This window comes from Ptychodera flava, chromosome 11 (assembly GCF_041260155.1).
Source record: "Ptychodera flava strain L36383 chromosome 11, AS_Pfla_20210202, whole genome shotgun sequence".
NCBI classification, from domain to species: Eukaryota; Metazoa; Hemichordata; class Enteropneusta; family Ptychoderidae; genus Ptychodera; species Ptychodera flava.
In genome coordinates this window covers 4716375-4738815 of record NC_091938.1, presented here as the reverse complement: position 1 = coordinate 4738815, position 22441 = coordinate 4716375, and the positions used below count along the sequence as shown (strand labels likewise).

The following is a 22441-nucleotide window of genomic DNA, read 5'->3' as shown; positions in this document are numbered from 1 at the left end:
TTACAGTATTCACCTAGATACTAACCTTTACCTGTCAATCAAATCCATAGACAGATCACATTACGTATACACAGGTCAATACTGAGAAATTACACGTGACCCTTAATGTAGAAAATGCTACAATTTTTTCTATTCAAAGCAAAATCAAGAGAGAAAATTATGAAGCCATAACTGATACCCTAATACTCTCTTACAATGATGACAGCAAATTTTGACAGTGATGCAGTGATGTGCAAGTGATGACAGCAAGATTTGGCAGATTAGAATATAGCAACTTTTGATTTGGCAGATTAGAATATAGCAAGTTTGATTTGGCAGATTAGAATATAGCAACTTTTGATTTGGCAGATTAGAATATAGCAAGTTTGATTTGGCAGATTGGAATATAGGGAATATAGAAAGTTTGATTTGGCAGATTGGAATATAGAAAGTTTGATTTGGCAGATTAGATTATAGCAAATTTGATTTGGCAGATTGGAATATAGAAAGTTTGATTTGGCGGATTAGAGTATGGCAAGTTTGGTTTTGCAGATTAGAATATAGCAAGTTTGATTCGGCAGATTAGAGTATGGCAAGTTTGATTTGGCAGATTAGAATATAGCAACTTTTGATTTGGCAGATTAGAATATAGCAAGTTTGATTTGGCAGATTAGAATATAGCAAGTTTGATTTGGCAGATTAGAATATAGCAACTTTTGATTTGGCAGATTAGATTATAGCAAGTTCGATTTGGCAGATAGAATATAGAAAGTTTGATTTGGCAAATTAGATTATAGCAAGTTTGATTTGGCAGATTAGAATATAGCAAGTTTGATTTGGCAGATTAGAATATAGCAAGTTTGATTTGGCAGATTAGAGTATGGCAAGTTTGGTTTGGCAGATTAGAGTATGGCAAGTTTGGTTTGGCAGATTAGAATATAGCAAGTTTGATTTGGCAGATTAGAATATGGCAAGTTTGGTTTGGCAGATTAGAGTATGGCAAGTTTGGTTTGGCAGATTAGAATATAGCAAGTTTGATTTGGCAGATTAGAATATAGCAAGTTTGATTTGGCAGATTAGAATATGGCAAGTTTGATTTGGCAGATTAGAATATAGCAAGTTTGACTTGGCAGATTAGAGTATGGCAAGTTTGATTTGGCAGATTAGAGTATGGCAAGTTTGGTTTGGCAGATTAGAATATAGGAAGTTTGATTTGGCAGATTAAAATATAGCAAGTTTGATTTGGCAGATTAGAATATAGCAAGTTTGATTTGGCAGATTAGAATATAGCAAGTTTGATTTGGCAGATTAGAGTATGGCAAGTTTGATTTGGCAGATTAGAATATAGCAAGTTTGATTTGGCAGATTAGAGTATGGCAAGTTTGGTTTTGCAGATTAGAATATAGCAAGTTTGATTTGGCAGATTAGAATATAGCAAGTTTGATTTGACCGATTAGAATATAGCAAGTTTGATTTGGCAGATTAGAATATAGCAAGTTTGATTTGGCAGAGTAGAGTATGGCAAGTTTGGTTTTGCAGATTAGAATATAGTTTGATTTGGTAGATTAGAGTATGGCAAGTTTGGTTTTGCAGATTAGAATATAGCAAGTTTGATTTGGCAGATTAGATTATAGCAAGTTTGATTTGGCAGATTAGAATATAGCAAGTTTGATTTGGCAGATTAGAGAATATAGCAAAGACTGTCCTTGTACTTTGTTGGACAGGTTTACAATCACAAAGTTTCACCATTGTCCTTCCTGCAAAGTATTGATAAGAACATCTTTCTGACTGAAATTCCTCGCAACACCATCTTCATTGAAAAAATTCTGAGCTCAAGAAGTAAAAGTCTGATATTTTCTTTCCTTCAATACCAACCATATTAAATGGTATAATACACTGTCTTGAATTGTATGCTTGAAAAAATCATTGCATGAGGCTGTTTTGATGTCTGCATATTCAGTTAAATTATATGATAGTACGGGCAGTGAAATATTACCATGGCAACGGGTTATGATTAAATCATTATGAATTAGTCCTTTTGAATCCAGTATGTAGGACATTCATCAAGTGCTTTGGCAAAGTAAAACCTGTACAAGATTAGCTGAAATTAATGGATAAGGATTGAAATTAACGGGAGATTTAGGGAACAGCATGGTTTCAATTCAGTTTGAGAAGGCTTTTTATCAGTCTACATATTTAGTTTTATGCTGATTTGTTTTATTTCCTTTCACACCAGGATCTATCAATTTGATAGATGGAAATCACAATTTAATGTTTTTTTACATTTCCAATTTTGAATTCAATTTATAGTCTATACAATCTTTCTACAAAGGAATTTATCAAATAAACTAAATGAGTTTGGCTTCTAGTGCAGCATTTCCTATCATTTTATTTCACATATGGGACATTTGAAGACAGAACCTATATCCTAATCCCTTTCAAAGATTTGTCACATGGAAGTGGTCACGTGATCAATTTGCATATAAATAAGGAAATAATTGTACCAGCATTCATCTTTAACAAGAATACCCTGGCAAATATCCAACTTCAACAGTAAAATCATTCAATAACTTTTAGATAGTAGCCATCAGAAATTATTTTAGGTGGTGCCCATTTCACAAGACATGCTGATTATTATGATCATACAGTTAAATTGATTATTAATAGTCTATAATTAATGACAGGGTCATTGTTTTTCATTCACAATATTAATTTCTACTGACTTGAATCTCAAGAGATACTGGTATGTTATTCATGTCTTTCTTATTTTTGCTGGTCCACTTTGGATTTGATGAAAGGCACAATAACTTGTCATTATATAGCTTCAATTTAGTTCAGAGCATAACAGCAATATTGCATAAAAACACAAGTTATTACTGACAATATCTGGTGAATGATTTCAAAATCTGAAACTTCATTTTTTACAGAATTGACTGTACTCATGTGACGTGATGTGACTGAAAAAAGCCAAATTACCAGGATGAAAAGAAACAAAATATCGGTTTATTCAGAATAAAAGTCAATGCTCTTTACACAAAAGTTTTATTGACAAATTTACATCATATTTATATAATATTTTCTCGGCAACTGTTAAAATCATGTTCAGAAATGATCAAGGAAAAGTTGAGAAAGTAAATATTCAAAAAAATATTCAGATTACTGTCCTATTTACTGTAACTTTTTATGTTCCTGCATTTTTTTGCACCACGTAATGCATTATCATATTCTACTCCAAAAATTGTGTGGCAATTCTTAACGGTTTTAATTGTCAACATAGACTGATATGTGTAACATCCAGCATTACTGTTGGCGACTAAATTTAGCCGAAGTTAGAAGTCATTTGTCAACAACAATACAGTATATTTTAAACAGTGCATTGCATTGTTAAGGCTGATTACAATTTATTTCAAAACATTTAATGAGATGAAGAAGAAAATGTATAAATTTCACAGTACAAAAATGATAAGAATTATTTACAAAAACTGACAACAATCATCTTTATGAAATAGAAATAAGTTGGAAAAAAGCGGAAAAACTACAATTCATTCATTCACTCTGAAAGAAAAGTTAACACCATGTTTTCCCTTGATATGAATTTCACTCCTACATTGCAAGCCAATAAGCTGAAGCACAGTCCCTCCACCGTAGCTGAAGCTGTTGTTGTCTCTCATGTACACAGTGAGAAATCACGGAAATGAAATTTTTCTAATAAAAGGGACCCAGCTTTATTGTTGTTTAATTTCATTTGACTTCCACAGTACATTTTGACTGTTTTGCTTTCTTAACATGTCATGAATAAATGTCTTTCTCTGTGTATTTACTGTATACAGGTATATAAAATTAACATTCACATATCAACATATTAGTTACCTAGCAACACAATTCAAGGCTGGCACAAATCTTCTATGGTGCATTATGTAATACTAGAATAGGGATTTTTTCAAATGGGAATTATCATTATATCTGGAGCCAAATTTACTGCATTGTCTAACTGTGATAGTATGAACACTACCGATGTATTTTCAAACTATCACCATGGTTACCACCGGACCCTTTACAAGCTTTTCCTTCCACATAGCATGATATGCCAGACTACATTTATTTTGATAGTTAACTCCATTCAAAGCAAGTCATTTGATAATTAAGTCCCTGTGGGCTTTTTTCCGTACAATTTTCATATGCAAAGACTTCATCAGTTTTTTCAAATATTTTTTTGCTGATATACCAGCATAATATTTACTCCATAATGGAATACCTTACAGTATTGCTATCAACAGAAAACCTTAAGCTAGAATAATTATGCTGTGGCAATAACAATCCCATTACCTTGATCAAATCATTTTGTTGATCAATTGCCACACATTGACTCCACTGTGACCTTACATCTACTACCATCATAGCATTTAACAGAAGTCTCCCAGCGGCTTGCTATTTTGTTGTCAAACATTCCCCGCCGCACTGCCATTTCCACCTGAACTCAACATCCTGATAATAATGATATCAGATTTATCTATTGTTGACTGCTTTGAGTTCCAATTGAACCATAAAATATAGTAAACATACGTCATCTAATACCACTGTTGACGGTCTCAAACGCTCTTCTCTTCATAACCATTCAGGTGTACCACGAAGAGTTGCAACCAGACCTGCGCCTTCACCTCCAATATTTGTGGAAAAGATCTCTGATCTGATCGTCCGGGAAGGGGAAACAGTTCAGCTGGAGTGTTCAGTCCGTGGGGATCCAACACCGGAAACAAAATGGTACCATAATGGAAATTTGATGAGTGAAGAAGGTGGGCGGTTTCGTTTGTACAACAGAGATGGGAAAAGCGTCCTTTGTATAAAACAGGTGACGGAAGACGATGATGGAGAGTACATGTGCCAAGCCATTAACAAAGCTGGTAGAAGTGTCTGCTATGCAGAGTTGGTGGTAGAATATCAAGGTAAATTTTGTGACAAAATTTTACTGTATTTTCCATTTTAGTCGATGTTACATGTCACCAATTAGTAAACACGATGTCACGTATGTGTTAATAGAAATATTGACACAGTTATATTTACATTCATAATTTAAAAAGTGACAAGAGTTCCTGTAAGTAATTCAAAATCTCTCATATCCTACACTGCTGTATCATATTGTCCTATACAAGGTTACTGAGTTCAACTTTTCAGTGTTCTAACATCATATCTTTATTTCAGGAGACATCTAAAAAGTTCATTGTTTTCAATGGAAAAAGTCACTTAAATTAAGCCATTTAAACTTGAATAAATCTAATGTAGTGACAAGCACTTTCATGGTAAATTGATTGCATTTATCACAATTGACATTGGCTTAACCTTGTTAGTTGAAAGCCATAAAGGCCATGGACCTATAAAATTTTACTGTATTGCAGCAATTCATTAAGATCTACTCTCTCGTCAGTGTAATAGTTAAATTTTCATGGTGTAATAAATAACTATATTATTTTGGCTTTCAATTATGATGACGACTTTCCATAACAAGGCTGATGCATATTGGCCATGAAATTATATTATATTGGTGAAGTATAGGTAAAAACATCATGAATTATTTATATTTACACGGTTTTTCATGAAAAGTTAATTTCAAACAGCGCTATATTTTCTGTGCATTTTGCATGATTTAACTGTCAACTTATGAAATATTTAATCACAATACCTTACCTGCGGCTGACTTTGACTACCTAATGAATGGTTTTTATTCTTATCAGATTTTCACTAACATCAACTCATGTAATTTTTATGATTTACTGAGAAATGTGCAAATCTGCATTTCCTCTGGTAATAAATGAGGCTGAGAGCACCTTTTGTTCTGTTGATATGAGCAGACGATCACTCTTGGCTAACATTTTCCATTTCCATTTCATAATCCAATGGAAGAAAATTATTTGCTGTAAAAGTTGTTTTTGCATCAGACAGAAATCTTTTGACAGAATATATGCAGAAATGGAGGAATCTCTTGAGTCTTTTCATGTGTATTTGTTTATAGCTCCAATGGTATACAATATATATTTTACCACAGTGGCTGTAAGTTTCTATCTGTTGACTGATCATCTTGAAGATATTGTCAGGGAAGTTTATGATTGGGGGGGAAATTTTACCTGGCCGAAGATGACACGGAGTGACATTGTGAAATAGAAAAGATAGCATGACTCGAGAAAATCAGAGTCTGAATGAATTGGAACTGTGAAGAAAATGAAAATAAATAAAATCATGTCATGAAATTTTTCACTCAAATAATGCAATAAAAAGAAGCAAGTACTGGTAATATTGCTGCTGCATTGCTGCAGGTCAAGATGATTACTAAAATAATATTTGCTTCAGGTTCTGTTTTGAAAACACAATATTTTAGACAGAAATGTTCTTTGGGTTAAGAATTGACAGGCAAGCTGGATTATGGGCCATGTCAGATAAAGCTAATTAAAAAAATGGGCCTTTCCAGTAACTTGACCAACCCTAGAAATCAACCAACCCCAGACATTTTGTTTGTATTTTCAAAAAGTCAAGTAAATTCTCTAACTTTCACCATATTTTATGGTTCTCAACTGTAAAAAATAAAAAATAAAACAAATTTCCTCAGACCTACCTACCCTAATTATATCAGAGGCATGTTACAGGAAACATACATATTTTTTTTTTTGGCCTTAAAACCTATCCGTTAATATGAAAAATCAAAGGTAATCTGGCTAACATACACATACACCTACCAACAATCCAGTGACAAAGAAACCAAATTCAATAGTGTTTGTGATACTGTGTGTGCGTATTTTAGTATGTTTGTATGGTATACCGGCCAATGGGATAGAGTTGAAAGATACAAATTTTGGCAAGAAATTTAGAGGGTGATGTAAACTAAAAAGGTAGCATTCTTGCTCTTTTCACCCTTATTATTTTCACAGTGTGTGTATATTCACTTTTAAATATTGACAAAAAACGCAGGGCGTTCATTCCTTTGGAATTTCATCTGTTTCATTCTGTGATTGTAAACTCTATCCCATAGGCTGGTATATACCATACAAACATATTAAAACACGCACACACAATATCATGACTACATTCAAATAGTATCATGATTATAATCAAGGGTTTCCCTTGGTCAGGCAGCCTTTACACAGGATTATATTACAGAATTAACCTAAAATTATTGACTTACTTTGCAAAAATCTAGATACCCTTTGAGAGCGTTCAATAATTTAACAACCCAGAACTTTGTTAATACTTTGAGACCAACAGTCAGTGTGTAGGTGTTCTGATCCACCAGACGGCTTGCTGTATTGTTACAATTAAATGTACATTACCATGTGACAGTTGCCATGGACACACCATACAAAGCATTGCATTTCTATCAGACGGACTAAATTGAGGAAAAACATCTGGCTGCATCACATTGAACAAATTATACGTATTTTGTATAATTGGTGCCTTGCTGTTGTGTAGATGCAATTTCATAAATTGGAAATCCTTCAACTGTTTTAGTATAAGTAGCCTTCATTAACTGTGTGCAATTACTTACGGCATATCATTGCTGAGATAAATGTTGCATTTCTCCCTTTATTTTTCTGGAAAAGTTAAATAATTTTCATATTTTTGTGCTGGTAAATTGATACCTATATGACATTCCACAACACTGAAAGTTTAATGTGATCAGGTACTGCTACGTATCCTGGTCATTAATCTAGTCGTATTGTACTCTGCATGAAAAATTACTACTAGGGAAATGAAAAGACTGAAATATTGATCTGAATTAATATGTTGGTGACTAAATGATAAATTAATTACTTTGTAGTATTCAATGTGCTTGTGTTTCCATTGTCGCGTTCCATAGAACAGCTAAATTTAACAGAGCAAAACCTATTTTTCAAAGTGACAAATTATTATATGACACACTCCAATTCCCCAAGGAGTTTGTCATGCATTTGACACTTTGAACTACAGTTGTATCGGATGGATGTACATGTTGATTGGTTGGAATCAGCCAGGTCAAATTGTTTCACTTGCTACAAGGAGATATGGATTTAGCTAAGTGGTGCTGATTTAGATCAGTGCTCAGATAAGTTGTCATTTACATATGACTTCTTACCGACAAGGTTCTTACAGTTGAGAGGTTGAAGCCTAGTCTTAATATATTTTGTGGCCAGGGAAGCTCATCTACTGTAACTTATACCATTATTTGTTGATATCATAAAAGAAACTGAAGACAAGGCAAAGAAAATTACAGACAAAACGCAAATTTGGCTTATATTATTTCGTTACTCGAAGCCTATTAGGTAAAAGTAACAGTTTTCCATGTTACGTAAAAACAAAATCAATTAATTTAACTGATCAAAATCCATGATTTTCAAAAGTTCAGTACTTTCAATGTAACTGAGTCTGATAACCCTTTCCATTCTGTTGTCATGGTCACAAATCCAACAATGAATTCTATATTCAACCAAACAAGATTCACTAATTTCATCATTTAATGGCTTTCTTAGGAAAATTGATGATGGTAATGTACACATACGTTAAAGAAAGCCAAACCTTTTAGAGACACATTCTGTTTGTTCATGACAACTTTTTTCTACTTTACCTCTGTCATAAATATTCCTAATATAATAATTTCTAATTACAATAAACATTCAAGAAAATACCTTTGATTTGAAGGACTCAAATGTATTCGCCTATATGAATTATTTAAATTTGTAATAATATTCATCATTTGTGACGGACATGTTTGCCATAACATTCTTATTAAGGCTTACAATCAAACTTTTAATGACAATACAAATGGAACTAATTTGGGATAATTGGATCTTCATATTTTGCAAATTTCTCAAATGTATTACGCGCCACATAGATGAATGTTGTAATATTTCAAATTACTTATAAAAACAAGTGTGTAACTTAAAAAGAAAAGCAGATGAGCTTACATTTGTAGATTGAAGTGACATTACATCACCATCCAATTATCCCAAATTAGTTCCAATTGTGTTTGACTATAATTTTATCCCAGTGTCAATATTTTGGGGATGAGTAAAAATTTTAGGGTCATTTTGCCAATGCTCACAAATAAAAGTATAGAACCTATCATATTTGTACAGAGTGATACATTTTCATATTAATGAAAGATTTCAAAAGAATTATTTGCAAAATGCTACATTGAGAAATCAACATGATTTAATATTTAGTTATGACCTCTGATAATTTGGTTGAAACTTTAATCCTTCCATTGGTCTAGCTGAGACTGAATGGAATCATTTACGTGGATATGAAAATACAATTTGCACAGCATGAATTCTACTGTTACTGGTACAGTTGGTACATAACTTTACAGCTGAATTCTCCCTGTTTTTATAATACATTTGGAATTTCCCCTTCAACACCAGTTCTAGCACAATAGTTTCAAATGAAGACATCTGTAATCTTCTGATGGATTTGCTAAATCACTTTCCAAGTAGTTAATTCTTATAATCTACAAGCAAAGAAACAGTGTGGAATGAAGCTATTTGGTTTGACCTACTTTCAAAGTTGAACTGCAACATTCAAACTATAGCCAAAACTTGTACTGTAGATAGGATTGTTAGGTTTATCTGAAAAACATTATTGCTGACTGCATAATGTGTTGACAAATGAAAGCATTGTAATTTTATACAGAGAAATTTATTGAACATATTGCTATGAAGTGAAAATCAACAGTAGAACGAATAAATCTATGCAGTTTTTAATTCTGTCATTCATTAAGGAAATGGTTAAGCAAATTAAAAATCAACGTCTAAATTTAGATCCCGAATTAAAATTTTCTCATTTCACTGCCAAGTGTTAGTTGTTTAATACCACTCATATTATCAATAACATATTTCTTTAAACTGAGGAGAAAAAAGTCTACTATCACTTGACCGTGTGGTGCCTAGCATAGATTTCCTTTAACAATTTTCAATTTCATCAAACAAGAACACAAATATAACCAGTGTACAATTGTGGTCAGATTTATGAGGAATCAGCTGTCCATGGCTTTTAAAAATATTGTTGGGATTCTCCATCATATTTTTATCAGGGATTAAAATGCCAGGCAAACTTCTCATTATTTATAATTGATGACATCCATTAGTATTTCAATTTGCATCCACAACACTGATCCAATGTCTTCCACAAAACTAACACATTTTCTTATCAATTGCCGATCATAAATCAATCATAAATCTATCGAAGGTTTTATCTACCCATAATTTTATTTATCTTTTCTAAAATCTATGTCAGAAATTAATCAAAGTCATTATCCAACACAAGCTATGCATATACCTGGATTGTTATGACATGCACAGAAGGCACATATAGATTGTGGTTGCTAAGCAACCATTGCCTAAGGTAAAATAATACTTGCAGGAAATTACTTTAAGTCACAAAAAGTTCATACCCAGCTAGGTAAAATGTTTTTCCGTCTTAATGGCTATTATCTGATGCTGTCAGAGAAATATGCAAACGATTAGATGCTACTTTGAGATAACATGCATTGATTTTGAAACCATAAAGGCCTACAAGTATGGGTCATTGCTGATAGGTACCACATTAAAATTAAAATAAATCACCACTGTGGGTTCTGGATCATAAAATTCATCATCTTTTTGCATCATCAAAATGGTTAAACCTGTTCATCCCCAATTTTCTGTAAAGAGGCCAACAATAACAATGGGTTTGGGCCAAACCATTGCGGTGAAAGGGTTACATAGTGGTAATAATCTTTTCTGTGGATACGTTTTTTGAGTCTCCTTTTTAGATCAAAGATGTAAAAAGTGACCAATACAAACTTGTAGTGTACATGTATTTCGTATTCAGTGAACAACAATTGAATTAAGGCCACAATATTTTCACTTTGTTGAAATAATGGTGAATTTTTTGCTTTTCAAAATGAGAAAGCTATTAGTTTACTCTGAAAACAATTCTGGACATTACAAACTTTACAAAATTACAAAATTAATGCAGTGATTTGAATCTACACAATACATTTTCTTAACAAAATGCAGGATATAAACAATTTTTCTTTGTGTATTTACATTTTAAACAAAATATAAACTCCAATATTACCCATGGTGAAAATATTAATAGGTGAATTCTGCAAATGTGATACTTTTTAAAAAAATCACAAATCTGAGACTTTATCTTTTGAATCAAAAATATCCCCTGAGCATTGCTGCCCTTGGACATATCATTCGGACAAATTTACCAGTATTTCAATTCTACTCACCACAATTCAAAGGCATACATTGAACCACAGCATACTTCTGAATAAATTGCAATATTGAATAATACCACCCGTAGAGTTTGGCTCACATCCAAAGTCCTTCCATACACAGAAGACAATTACATAGATCTCAACAGTGAGGATTTGGCAGTTTCCATCCTTTATAACGATGTCATATAGAGCAAGGGTTTTTTCAGTAACAATAAATTTATGAGACATCTGTTTCCATATAAAGCTTTGTCATACCTCTTATTGTATACATATCTGTTGCATCTGTAGCAAGCACTTCTGTTGCAGTGTTCCAGATCTATGTAATCTAGCTGGAATCTACATGTCAAGGTAAACAGAGACCAACCTTTTCAACTTTTGAATTTCACAGAACTTGCCGGGGAAATGCAGGGCTCAGAGAGAGAGGTGATACCACCAACTGATGTACAAAAACCACCTGTGTTTGTTAAACCTATTGGGAACTGCGAGACAGCATTTACAGGAAGGGCAGTTTTCGAATGCAGAGTATCTGGCCAGCCTGTGCCGGATGTGAAGTGGTTCAGGAGAGACCATCAGATAGAAGCCAGTGAACGGATCAGCATTGAAGTGTGTAAGGATGGCGTACATAGACTAACCATTGTAGAACTGAACCCAGCTGATGCTTCAGAATACAAATGCCTGGCAGTCAATCCATCCGGACAAGTGACCTGCTCTGCTCAACTCAAAATCATGCAAAAAGGTAAAATTTCAAGATATCAATTATGATTCCAATTTTACAATAGAGATCAATTTGTTACATTGGTGGTCACAATCACTAGATTACAATTTCTCCAACGGTCCAACCCTGGGAAATTATAGAGCTACATTAAAATAGATTAATGCCAGCAAGGATTATTGATTCACTCAAAAGTGCATCCATTCTGTGATTGGGTTTTGCATTCCAATGCAATGTTTTGTCATTTGTAACTTAGGCCAAAAAAAAAGTTGTTGTGTTTCCATTAACATGCCTCCAAAAATTAGGGTAGGTAGGCCAGCGAAATCTTTTTGATTTTCTGTTTGATGGCTGAGACCTATATAATGTGGTAACATTTAGAGAACTTACTTGAAATTTTTTTGAAAATGCAAAATAAATTTCAAGGGCTTGATGGTTTTTCATGTATTTTTTCATTTAGCCTTATATTCAAACATTTCTAAAAATGTTTTATTCTTTTGCACTTACAAACCTAAAGGCTACTTGAACACCAAATATTATAAGTTAAGTTTACATTATTGTGCCTGTAAACATTAACATAATTATTAACCTCTTTACATAATTCTATGATATTTATGGATCATTAACTTTCCTTTTATTGATAATTTGAATAATCCTATAATCATCAATATATATTAATCATAAAGCTAAAAATCTTGCTATGGATAGAGTTCCTTTGACGTATGTTAAAGGTATACTGTCACCTGTTCCAATTTTTGCCGCAGTTACCATGGAAAGAGAAAAACTAACCAATCACAGATTTTAAGCGGGTGGCCGCTTTTTAAAAACAGCGCCCTCACATGGGTATTTTGAATACCCAGGAACGCCCCTTTGACCATATATGGGCATATTTAGATTACAGGTGACTGTATACCTTTAACTACAAATTTCAGATAATCTGTTAATCTCCATTACAATGTAATTGAAAGTAAATTGCAAAGCATTACACAATTTACATGCACCTGACTGACATAACATGTAGTGCTAGATTAACGGAATTAACGTTGGGGTAAATTTCCCCATTAAGTATTCAATGCTAAAGAGTGTGATGCCCTTTTGAATCAGTGCTGCTACAAAGGCAGACCAGCACATTTTTATATAAACTTACAGAAAAAATTAAATTCACATTATTTGAACTTTTGAAATTGTTCTTCCATCAGAAAATAACTTCACAACAACATTAATCAATTTTACATCAAGTTATCCTCTGACCATAAACCCCCGGTGCAGTATTTAACATCTGCCACAGTGAATTTGTATTGTAAATATTACAATTAAAATTTTTAAAATGGTACTCTAATCTGTAATGTATAGTTGTAAAAGCTTTGTGATATATCATTGTTCTCTTTGTATGCAAATAACATCGGATTATTATCTGGTGATTGATTTCAGGGTCATTTTAAGAAGGTTACCATACCTTTTCCTGTGCAATCAATCACTGCTACAAACTGACATCTATATCCCGAGATGTTTGTATTCCTAGATCTCATGGGAGAATCAGACTTTGCACAGGAACAGATCTGTAAACCATTCTGTGAAATAGAAAGTGCAAACACAGATGAGTTACGGGTTTTGTTAGGACCGTTCGAACAACAATCAGTCATGTGGATTCTGAAAGCATTGTGACAGATGTTTTCTGTGCAAACACACGGTCCTAGATATTTGATGTGGTTGGGCAGGGGAAAATAATTGCTTTAGAAACATTTATCTGCCAAAAAAATCAGTCGTTACTAGAGAGAAACAAATGATTATATTATACAGGTGCACTTCTTTCATGTAGTTCCTATTACATCAATTTAAAACTACAAAAGTAATTCAGTGATAAATAATACAAAGTCATATCAAACACTCCTTTATTAATCTAAGTGAAAGTAAAATGAATATCAAACGTTCATCACAAGTATACTAATCACAATTGTAGTGCTGTCCTTTCTAAAAGACAAAAGGAAATACGGGTCTTTTGCTATACTATTTAGGAAAGTTTCTTTCTGTCAAAAGATGTTCTTTTTCACGGTAGAAATTTTGTCACAAAATATCCTTATTCAGAGTGCAGTATGAGGCGCATGGTGCTATCAACAAAAAGTAGATGATCAGATATCAACAGCAAAGTCAAATTTGACGTCAATTCACGTAAGGATGATAGGTACCTTATATGGTATGCATAGCAACAGTGTCCATCTGATAAAAATCAGATGTAGAGATGTGTATAGATTTAGACTGTTACATTAGTTCTCTTCATTAGAAAAAAGGAAGTGATAGACTGAACCCTTTTATATGATTTCAATCAGCTTACAACCATGCATGACTGGCAAAACATCTGCATTCTTTCTAACTTCATCTCTCATCTTCTGATAACAGAATCAAAGGATATGGAAACTAAATCAGAACTGAGTGAAATTAACATTGAAATCCCATTGGGAAACAGAACAGGTGTTACCACTGAAATATGCATAGAGAAGCCTAGAACACCACCCACTCAAATGTACACCAGTGACTGTTATGTGGAAATCCGGCAAGCTAACACACGGACTAACACTTACATCCGGATTACTCAGCAAGAATTCACAGTTCCTGCTAATGACAAGGACTTGGACCTGAGCAATAACAACTTTTCACTTACTAACAATGCCAGCAAACTTTCCAAGCCTAAAGATAAGACTAACGCATGCCACATGAATCATACAGTCATTTGTGCATGTGAATCACATCATGACGTAAAAGCTAAACGAGACAAGCATTACAGTGGGAACTATTCAAGCATCAATGCACAAAAACATTACCACTCATCAAGAGCTTGTAAAAACCCATGCAATGAAATTGTTAGCCATAACTTTAAATCTGTGAAATGTTCACAAAGGTTATACAAACCTGTCAAAGCATTTACTAATAACTGTTGTCTGGGATTGAATTCAAATCATATGCCATTTCACAAAAGCACTCAAATGATTTCAGGGGAGCATGATGCACAATGCGTTCAGAAAAGTCAGAGGCCATTTGAACGATTTCACGATGATTTACAATCTGATGAAAACCAAAGACCACTCTTCAAACCAATCAAACGTTTTGCCAGACCTAGGAACATTCATTGTAGCAAGCAAAGCATGGATAATCAGCAAACGTGCACGTCTTCTACTCAACCAACAACAAACAATCTGAACAAAGGACGTTATAGATCTACTTTTTCCACATTGATTCATGCAGCAAACTCTAACCACAATAATTCAACTAAACAGACAAATCAATTAATTTCAATGAGGAAGTCATTCCATGCAGAAAAGTCCTCAATGTATCTCACTCAGAAGACAGACATTGCTTCTGCACTACGTACTAGCTATTCTACAACTAACTACACATCAACACATTCAAAGCCTGGGTACCATACTTATTCTATGCAACGCAAAGCAAGCGAATCAATGAGTAAACAGAAACAGACAATGTTCAATAACATGATACATGTAGAAGTTTCTTTGGAATCTAGATATAGAAAGGAACTTGGAATTTCAGAAATCACAGTTGCACGACGCAGAGGAACTCCTGTTACAATTGAACCAACATTTAATGAGAGATATTGTTCCACGTTTTGTTCAGAATTAACTCAGGAAGTGACATCATACAAACAGGAAGACAGCATTCCGATTCTCAGGGACCAAGAAGATGGAATTTCAAAATCCACCGAAGAATTGACCTGTGAGGAACCCCAAAAAACCGAACCATCAACCAAAAGAAAAGTTTCTAAAAATATCAAGAAAGCAACAGAAGAAAGACTCAAATTGGAAATTCAGCAAAGTAGGGAATTTAAAAGTGACTTTACCAAGATAAAAGCTGTAGATGCTCCACTTCCTACATGCAAAGCACAAGAAGTTATTGCAGTAACTCCCACCGAAATTACTACAACAGAGCGTGGACTAATACTACCCAGTTCAAAAACTACAAAAACTTTGTATCATTCTAACGAGCTATCAACACTGCAACCATCAGAACTTGTCACTGATCTCAGGACAGTAACACCTGGAAAAGAGCAGCCACCATCTTGTCAAATTTCAGTTGACGAGAAAGTTTTAGTGACACCAACAGAAATGACACAACTTGCCATTTTAACAGATGAGCACGATTTGTTGCAGTCTAGAGCTGAACAGCATGAGTATCGTAGAGAGGGATCAGACATTAAAGCAAAAGTAGAAAAAGTTGAAACTCTTGAACCAAAGCAAAAACCATTATTTGAGGGTGAAGTACAAGAAATTCAGATAGACACAGAAACAGCACAAGAACAGGAAACTGAAGCAGCTAAAGAAGAGAAAGTGACATTTGTACAAAGCAAGGTTGGTGAATTTGAGATAGTCACACCACTTGAGAATACACAAGAAGTGAGGACCCAAATATCTCCAACTCGCAAACAATCCATAACTTTCCAATATGAAAGTGGTGAAGTTGCTGAGGCAGGTCAGAAAGAGACTTTAGGGAGTTTTGCAGCCAAAGCATCAGAGATCAAGATGACGCCAGAAACGAGTTATTTGGCAGCTAATGAGATGGGCATCACTGAATCAAAAGAAATTATAGAGGGTTTGTCATCTGATCCTTTATCAGAGGAAAAGATTCATCCTGAACTTACTGCAGATGAGCTACAACTGGTGACAGTATCTGAAAGTTTTGAAGCTCTAAAACCACATCAGTTAGAAGAAGAGAAACACGCAAATTTACGAGCAGATGAGTTAGGTTTTGTCCAGCCAGTTGAAATTGTTAGAACTTTCTCTCCTGAAGAAATTGAAAAACAGAGGATTGAGATGAGAGCTGATGAGCTCAGGGTTTCAAGTCAAAGAGAAAGTGCTGAGCAGTTTTCAGTTGCTGAAGAAGATGAGAACTCAAAACAACCATGTATTCCTAAAGCTATGGCTGATGAAGTTGCATTGGTTGCAAAGACTGAACTGCTAGGAGAGCTGTCAGTTGAACCAGAAGAGAAAGTTGAATACCATGAAATAAGTAACGTTCCTGCTTCAGAAAAGACAGTGTCTGTGCCAGTGGAAGTGATTCCACTAAGTGAACAGAGCCCAGTTTGTAAGGAAACAGTAGAAAGTGCACTTGGAAAAGCTGGAGAATGGGGACTAAGCACACCCATGGAGGTAGCAGAGAATGTACAAGTGGAACAGATCACTGACTATGAACAAACCAAGCTTACTGCTGAAGAATACCTACTTGCAATACCGACAGAAGCTGCTCTTGAAGTTAACATTCCACTTGTAGATGAAGATGAAGAAATTGACAAGGAAGAGCTAAGAGAATCTTTGGAGTTAGCAGAACTTGAGGTTGTTACCCCAATTGAAAAAGTTGAATGGCTTTTGGCTGGGATAGAAGGTGAAACAGCCGCGAGACGAGCTAGCAGTGATGAACGAGTTGTTGTCATGCCATTTGAAAAAGCTGCAGAAATTGATGTACAGGAGAAAGACTCAACAGTTGAGATGGGTCACATACCATCAAAGGCCATCCCAGCTGAACTTGAAATTGTAACACCCTGTGAAACAGCAGAATTGCAATATGAAGCAAAGGATGAACCAGTGAATGTTTTAAGGACAGCAGAAGCTGATGAGCTGGCTATTGTCATGCCAACAGAAAAAAGTGGAGACTTAGATGTGACAATAAAAGATAGTGCACAAGAACGAAGACTTTCTGTATCCATCCCACAAGAGCTTGAACTTGCTATACCTAGTGAAATGGTTCAAGTTGAAAGTAAAGTCACAGTTGAGGAAGTGAAAAGTAAAGAAATTCCCAGCACAGAACAATATGCTATTGTTGTGCCCACCGAAGCTATTGAGGAATTGGACATACCTACGATAGGTATGACACAAGAACGGAAACTGTCATTGTCAGTTCCACAACAAATGGATATTGTTACCCCAGGTGAAAGGGTTGAAGTTCAAATTCAAACCAAAGATGAAGAAGCAAAGGCGGAAGAAATACGTGGGGTGGAACAATACACAATAGTCCTGCCCACAGAAACAACTGGAGCTTTAGATGTAACAACTACAGACACAACACCAGAACGAAGACTTTCACTTTCAATTCCACAAGAAATGGAAGTTGTTACACCGAGTGAAATAATTCAAAGTCATATGGAAGCCAAGGATGAGGAGGAAAAACTTACAGAAATTCCCGACATTGAGGAGTATGCTATGGTTGTGCCCGTAGAAACAACTGGAGGTTTAGATGTAGCAACTAGAGACATAACACCAGAACGACGACTTTCACTTTCAATTCCACAGGAAATGGAACTCGTTACACCAAGTGAAACAGTTCAAAGTCATATGGAAGCCAAGGATGAGGAAGCAAGAATAAGAGAAATTCCCAGGACGGAAGAATATGCCATGGTTTTGCCCACTGAAACAACAGGAGAATTGGATGTTCTGACAATAGACACAACACCAGAACGGAGACAGTCAATTTCAATTCCACAAGAACTGGAACTTGTAACATCAAGTGAAACAGTTAACATTCAAATGGAAGCCAAGGACCAGGAGGAAAAACTTAGAGAAATTCCCAGCATGGAGGAGTATGCTATGGTTGTGCCAATGGAAACAACTGGAGAGTTAGATGTTCCGACCAGAGACGCACAACAGGAACGGAGGCATTCTATATCTACTTCACAGCAAATGGAACTTGCCACATCAAGTGAAGTAGTTCAAGTTGAAATTGAAGACAAAAGTGAAGCGGAGAAACCAAAAGGAACAACCAAAATGGAAGAATATGCTGTCGCAATTTCATCAGAAACAGTCGAAAACATTGACATCTGTTTGCCAGTTTCAGAAGAAGAAAAACCAATAGTGGCAAAAACTGCTAAAGAACAGGAACTTGTTACACCAACTGAAATAGCAACTGTTCACCTTCAACCAATAGACAAAGCCACTCATGTTAAAGAGGGCATTTTAGTTGAAGAATTATCATTGGCTAGCTTATCGGAAACAGTGGAAGACATTGATGTCCCCAGTTCTGATATAGAAAGAAGGAAATCAACACAATTGATGGAATCTCCTCAAGTCATGAAAATGGTTGTACCATCTGAAGCAGTTCCCATTCAGTGTGAAACAAAGGCAGAAGATGAAACACTCAAAGAATCTATCACAAGCACAGAAATGGGCATTGCATTATCATCAGAGATGGTAGAAGGTATTGATGTTTCAGCAAGTCAAACAGAAAAGACGTCCCCAGTGATAGAAGTATCTGCAGAAATGGAGCTGGTTGCACCAACAGAAACAGCGCAAGTTCTATACAAAACAAAGGATGAAGCCTCTAAGTTGACAGAGGCTGTCACAAGTGAAGAACTAGCATTTGCAATGCCATCAGAAGTAATTGAAACCATTGACATTCCTTCATCAGAAGCTGGGGAAGAAAAACTGATCCTGTCCACGGAGATTCCACAAGAAGTGGAAATGACCCTAGCCCTTGAAACAGTTCCAGTTGCTCACCAATCTAAAGCTGAGGGTGAAAAACTGAAAGAAACTGTCATGAGTGAAGATATGGCAATTTTATCTCTGTCTGAAATAGCTGAGGATATTGACATCTCAGCTGTACCCGAAAAACTCACCTTTGCCACCGCAACTCCTTTAGAACTGGAATTTGTAACACCGAGTGAGACTGCAGAATTCCAAAGTGCAACAGACTTAGAAGTAGAAACAATTGCAAAGGCAAAGGTTGGAGAAGAGCGGATTGTTGTATTTCCTTCTGAAATTGCAGAAGACATGGATGTTGGGATCTCTATGGAAACAACAGAAGACTTACCAACCCTTACAGCCCTTCCCATTGAATTGGAAGTTGTTACGCCCACTGAGACTGCAGAATTCCAATATAAAATGGAAACAGAAACACTGAAAGCAAAGCCAGCTGAAACAGGGGATGAATTTGTGGTAGTAACACCATCAGAGTTGACAGAAGATCTTGATATTGCAGGACCACGAGCTGATGAACAAGAAACAGGACTTTTGAAAGCTATGCCTGAAGAAGTTGGCATGGTTACTGCAAGTGAAGTGGCACAAGGGATGCAGTACAGCAGCAATAGGGCAGAAGCAACAGAAGAAGTCACAAAACAACAAGGGGAAGAGTTTGTTCTAGTTGTTCCAATTGAAATGATGTGGATTGATGCACCACTCCACATTGAACAGATTGACACCATAGAAGAAGAGGAGGAAGAAGAATTAGAGATGGCATCACCTTTGCCAAGGGTTATCATTTACGAAGGGAAAGAACAAGCAGGCAAAGATGCCAAACCATCTGCCAAGACGACTCATCGTGAAACAGAAACAAAAACTGCAGAAGAACAGCTTGAATTCCAGTTTGATTTCGAAGACCCTGAGATGAAAAAAGCTGTTGTGAAAATTCAGTCTGCATTCAGAGGCTACAACATAAGGAAAAGTGTTAAGGGTATGTGAATGTATTTACTTCTCTTTAGCATTTAATTTGAAAATTCTTTTCATAGTTAAAGGTATACAGTCACCTGTAATCTGAATATGCCCATATATGGTCAAAGGGGTGTTCCTTGATATTCAAATGCCCGTGTGAGGGCGCTGTTTTAAAATAGCGGCCACTTAAATCTGTGATTGGTTAGAGATTCTCTTTCCATGGTAACTGTGGCAAAATTGTAACAGGTAACAGTATACCTTTAAGGCATCATCCAAAAAATATGAAAACTATTCCTACCATTTCCATTAGCAAGTCTCAGCATAAACTTTTCTTCTGATTTCTGAACTCTGAAAAGATTGAGATATTTTGTGATCATCACTGACTATCAAACTTAATCCACAGCACCTGAGTTTACCAAACAACTGTCAGATCATGAAGTTACCAATGGAAGCACCGTTCACTTTGAGTGTCATGTGAAAGGAATACCAACTCCTGAGATATGTTGGATGAGGAATGGCAAAGAAATTACGGAAAGTGAGAGACTTCAGTTCACACAAGATGACCACAGGTGCTTGCTAACAATCCATGGTGCATCTCAAGAAGATGATGGAATGTACACATGCCAGGCGACAAATAAAGTTGGCACAACAAAAACTTCTGCAGAACTTGTTGTTGAAGGTATGCTGATCTAGTTCACAGTTACTGTAAATATGTAATCAAGTTTAGGCTTTCATTTCATTTTCAAGAAAAAAGCAAATTTATGAAAATTACTTGGCAAATCAAAGTGCTGACAGTGCTGTTGATTGTTATATATCATTCTTTGATTTTTCTTGCAATGACACAACTAAAAGCCATTTTTTATTTTGACAGACTTCAGTGCTAGCAGTCACTGTTAAATATTTTGAAAATAAAAATGGCTGACACGTTTTTTTTTGTCTGTAGGTTCTACATCTTCTGACTATGAAACAGCACCATCAGCTGAAGAATCACCATCAAGGTAAAGTGAACAGATACAATACTTGAATCAGAGACCAGGCTATTTGATTACCGACAGCATTTTTCCCAAAATCAAACTGTGAAGTTTAAAGAGACATGTAAATTTGACATCATACACATTTGCATATGAATAGAGTTGATAATTTGCATATGAATGGAGTTGATAATTGAAAGGATATTGCTTTCCTTCAAGTGTTTCAACTCTTTCTACTTTTACTTTCATCTCAAATGCCTCTCTTTGATTCTCAAGTCCTTGAGCTCTAAACTTCACAAAAATTTTAAATTCAAGATAGTGACTGCTCTTTTTCCAGCTTTCAATGTCCTGAGATTGGTGACAATGTCTGATTGTTTTAATATATAATCACCTTTCTGTCTACAAGAAAAAATAGTTTGTTAATGACAATTACCCTATGAAACAAAGGTTATGCACACAAGAGTTTAATAAATTTTGTTATTCAGAACCAGTTGTCCTTCTGCATATTACGCTAACATGGGTTTACTTTCTCCAAATCTACATCAGTAGTGTATGAGAAAAACCGAAATGGTTCTTGCTCAAGCCTATTGTTTGATTAAGGAAACACACTGTCCATAATTCCCATTTTATATAGTTTTATCTCTAAATACAAAGACTGCTAAACCCAAAAAATAAAAATAAAAATTACTAACCGTTAAGTATTCTACTGCCTTTCCTGGTTTTCCTACTAATGAATCATTGATTTTTTCAGCAGAGACTCTCCAGTTGAGGAACTTCAGAAAAGGGAAGGAATGCCGATGCCCGTTGTGCAAATAGATGTTGAAGAAGTCACTGCACCAGAATTGACGATGAAACTGCAAAATCTAGTCATTGAAAGAGGAGAAATTGCAAGATTAATGTGTGGTGTTACTGGTAGGTCATTTCAAAATAGCTGACACTGAATTATGTAACCCAAATAATGATCATCTATTATAGACGAAATTCCATGCTTCCTATAAAAACTTTGAAATAATATTGAAAACTTTTAAAATAAAACAGCTTTCACTTACAAAATTTTCCAAATGAAAAATTGCTCCTCAACTCTTTATTGTTCTGTGCTGAACATATGAATGTTATTTTCATATTTTCATAA

At 35.1% G+C, this 22441-nt stretch overlaps 1 protein-coding gene and 1 long non-coding RNA gene across 4 annotated transcripts in view; one reads left to right on the top strand and one right to left on the bottom strand.

The window, feature by feature from the left end:
* Positions 1-4545: 4545 nt before the first annotated feature.
* Positions 4546-22139, bottom strand: LOC139143349 (uncharacterized). Its single transcript, XR_011554582.1, has 4 exons — positions 22002-22139; positions 20637-20686; positions 13372-13486; positions 4546-4696 (listed from the first exon to the last, which is right to left on the bottom strand). It is a non-coding gene; the product is annotated as an uncharacterized lncRNA (long non-coding RNA).
* The window catches only part of LOC139143342 (titin-like), a 66726-nt gene continuing 48889 nt past the window's right edge, over positions 4605-22441 (top strand). Inside the window, exons 1-6 of one of the 3 annotated variants that reach the window (XM_070713581.1) lie at positions 4605-4922; positions 11595-11942; positions 15543-20360; positions 20742-21017; positions 21282-21336; positions 22061-22221. In XM_070713581.1, the coding sequence (XP_070569682.1) occupies positions 4760-4922; positions 11595-11942; positions 15543-20360; positions 20742-21017; positions 21282-21336; positions 22061-22221 (5821 nt within the window). In that variant the 5' untranslated portion in view covers positions 4605-4759. Of the gene's footprint in view, positions 4923-11594; positions 11943-14312; positions 20361-20741; positions 21018-21281; positions 21337-22060; positions 22222-22441 lie in introns of all 3 variants that reach the window. The other 2 variants (XM_070713580.1, XM_070713579.1) reach the window with 2 other exon arrangements.